General features: G+C 36.3%; 1 protein-coding gene across 1 annotated transcript; it reads left to right on the top strand.

Moving 5' to 3' along the window:
• Window positions 1-1,376: 1,376 nt before the first annotated feature.
• Window positions 1,377-2,302, top strand: LOC21384162 (disease resistance-like protein DSC1). Its single transcript, XM_024176401.1, has 2 exons — window positions 1,377-1,547; window positions 1,647-2,302. Exons 1-2 carry the CDS (start codon window positions 1,452-1,454, stop codon window positions 2,217-2,219), a joined length of 669 nt encoding a protein of 222 aa, XP_024032169.1. The 5' UTR covers window positions 1,377-1,451; the 3' UTR covers window positions 2,220-2,302.
• Window positions 2,303-3,035: the final 733 nt, after the last annotated feature.

Raw genomic sequence — 3,035 nt, 5'->3', positions numbered from 1 at the left:
TAATTGATATCAAGTTCTGTCATACTTGCAATTTTATGATGTATGGTGTTATATGACTTGCAATTTTATGATGAATTTTTTGTCTTTCAAGTGTACTGAGAGCTACTGAGCTCTCTCTTTCAGTGGTCAATGTGTCTTGGGAATTTAAGTTCATAATATCTTCAGCTTTGATGATTCTTTTGATCGTGTTTCTTTTGATGGGTTGGATCACCATGTGTTGTTGGAGATTACAACTTTTTTTATTATGATTCTATCATCCATTTTAACACAGGTGGACTTTGAGATTTGCTGGCCAGGAAGTGAAATTTCTAGGTGGTTCCTTCATAAGAGCGAGCCAGCGAGGGATCTTCAATAAGTATCAGCCTTCCTCATCGACCATTCTGTGGTGTAACAGCAGCTACTTGGGTCTTACCTTTTCTGTTGTCCTTTATTTTGGAAATGTTGACTGGGACTGGAAAGTCTGTTGCGATGTTGTTTACGCAAATCCTAATGGTATTGTGTTGCCAAAGACCGCGTGGCATGCAATCATGTTCGCCCATTTTATTGGTATTCTCATATTGAATGTTGCAGGCAAGTTGAACGTGAATGGCTCGATGTTAATATTGTTTATGTCAAGAATTCCAAACATGTGTTTGTGTTTATCGACACCTCCTTCGGTGAGTTCTATGGCATCTCTATAGATATTCTTTCTATTCGTGATGTTTCAAATGCCTTTGGCATATCAAAGTTAAGAAATGTGGCATCTTCTTCTGTATACTCGAGAGGCGGAGAGAGACTTGGTTTAAAGATAGAGGACAGCAAAGATGATATTAATGAGGAGTTTGAATCAAGTGGAAGGGAAGCTTCTGTATCAAACCAAGAAGAAGATGGGGAACCCTAAGAGATTTAGAAGTACTTAAATTTTATTAATTTTTTGATGTGTCATAGCTAATTATCACTCCCTAGATTGCATTTTGTGGTTTTTATTTTCTTTTTGTAATTTTTGTCCTCAAACTTTAGTTCTTGCGACCGTAGTCATTCCGTGTTTCTGTACTTAGAAAACTTTGTGCTCTGCTTCTAGACATAGAAATGGAAAAACATAATTAAGGCACGTATTAGTGAGTAAAGTCTTGTAAGTAAATGAAGTAAACTCACGTTTATTCCCTTGCTTGGTTTGCTTTTTTATTTCTTTGTTTGTTTTCTTTCTTCTGATTATTTCTAAATGGGAAATCTTTGGTTTCTGCATTACTGAAATAAGTGTCCCGTTTACTTCGCTGATTCGAGTTTAGAATTCGAGTTGAGATGTGACTTTATGTGAGAGCTTTTTACTGTCTGTAACTCATCTCGATGCAAGCTACTGCATGTCGTTGAAGAAGGTGTCGAGTTCAAGTACTAATTTAGTAAAACAAAACTGGGATGATCTCTATTTGAGTGATTCCTGTGGGGAGCTTTTTGAATTTTACGGCTGCCAAATGTTAAATGCAACTGCACGCAGACTTATCATGGATGAAGCACATTTTAGAATTTTGCGTCTTGCAGTTTTACGCGCGAGACATAAAATTCTTGACGTATGTCTCTGGTCTCCTTACATGATTAGATTTCTATATTTAGTGATCTTGAAAGGATTACTAAAATGACCATGATTCTTATATTCGTGTTGTATACAGGTCGAGTGTCGGATTCGTTGGCCAGGAAGTGAAATTCCGAGGTGGTTCAATCATAAGAGTGAGGGATGTTCAATATGTATCAACTTTCCTAATCCAACAAATCAGCAGTATAAAAGCAACTATTTGGGTCTCGCCTTTTCCATTGTTGTTTATTTCGATGGGTTTCCAGACAATCCTTATGGTGACCGGAGTTGGAAGATTTGTTGTGATTCAGTTTACACGTTCCCTAACGGTGTTTCGGTGCCCCGAACAGTATATCTGGAGTGCAGTCCTTTTTTTAAATATTCTGCTTCGTGTTTCAATGGATGTTGTGGTCAAGTTGACTCTAGTTGTGAAGATGGTTGCATTATTGATCATGTCACAACTTCCGACCACGTTTGCGTGTTTTTCGATGAGCACTTAATTACAAATGGATCAGTTGCAAGCCTCACTACGGCCTCCTTTTCCTTCAGCACATCAAAAACACATCAAGCTTTGAAGGTTAAGAAATGCGGGGTCCATCTCCTGCTTACCGAAGAGGCAGAGAGATTCGGTTTCGTCGTACCGCATAGTCGGAACTGGAACTCCAAGTGAAAGGAGAGGATATGAGAACAATCATATCATGAGAGAAACTTTTCAGTTATCGTTGGTTTTTATTTTATTTTATTTTTTTATGGGAAGCATTTGGACAAATTTTGATTAGGTGTTTTATCTGAAGTCATTTTTCTTTTTGTGATCATTGCTAGTAATTTTTTTTTTTCCTCAATGTAGTTTAAAAATTTTATAGACTAAAGAAGTGCAAAAAGATTTTCCTAATCTGGCCTAGAAGCAGCCTAAAGCAAGAAGGAATATTTATCTGAATGCATTTAGGGATGAGCCATTTCTTTATCCAACTTTTGAAGGCCAATTTTTTAAATTTATCTCCCAAAAATTTAAGATTTTTCATTTTGCCACTTACCGTCTAAAATGAAAAAAAGATTACCTCAAAATTCATCATAAGTTGTTAGACAATCCGCAGCTACTTTTGTTGGTCGTTTCAAGTGATTTAGGGTGTTTTGGCAGTTTACTAGGATGGCCATTGACAGAGAAACGAGAACAAACGACAGCAAACACAGAAGAACCCTTCCCAAAACAGGGGAAACAGAACAATAAAATTTGAAAACAGAGAAGCTAACTCCAAACGACCGCAAACTTAATGAAACTACAACATTAGACAAACCCAAAACAGCCCGAACCAACGCAATTAAAATTTGATAAACATGATCTTGTTTCTCTAAGCTGTATTACCGACCAAGTTAATTAATTAGATTACATAATTTGGGACGTATACGTTGAAAGAAACTTCACATTACTAAATTATTGTTATTATTATTATTATTATTATTGGAGGAAAATCTTAAAAAGAAAAAT

The sequence above is a fragment of the Morus notabilis genome, unplaced genomic scaffold, assembly GCF_000414095.1.
Source record: "Morus notabilis unplaced genomic scaffold, ASM41409v2 Scaffold8706, whole genome shotgun sequence".
Lineage (NCBI taxonomy): Eukaryota > Viridiplantae > Streptophyta > Magnoliopsida > Rosales > Moraceae > Morus > Morus notabilis.
Note: the sequence above shows the minus strand (reverse complement) of the source record. Positions and strands in the feature narration are given on the sequence as shown.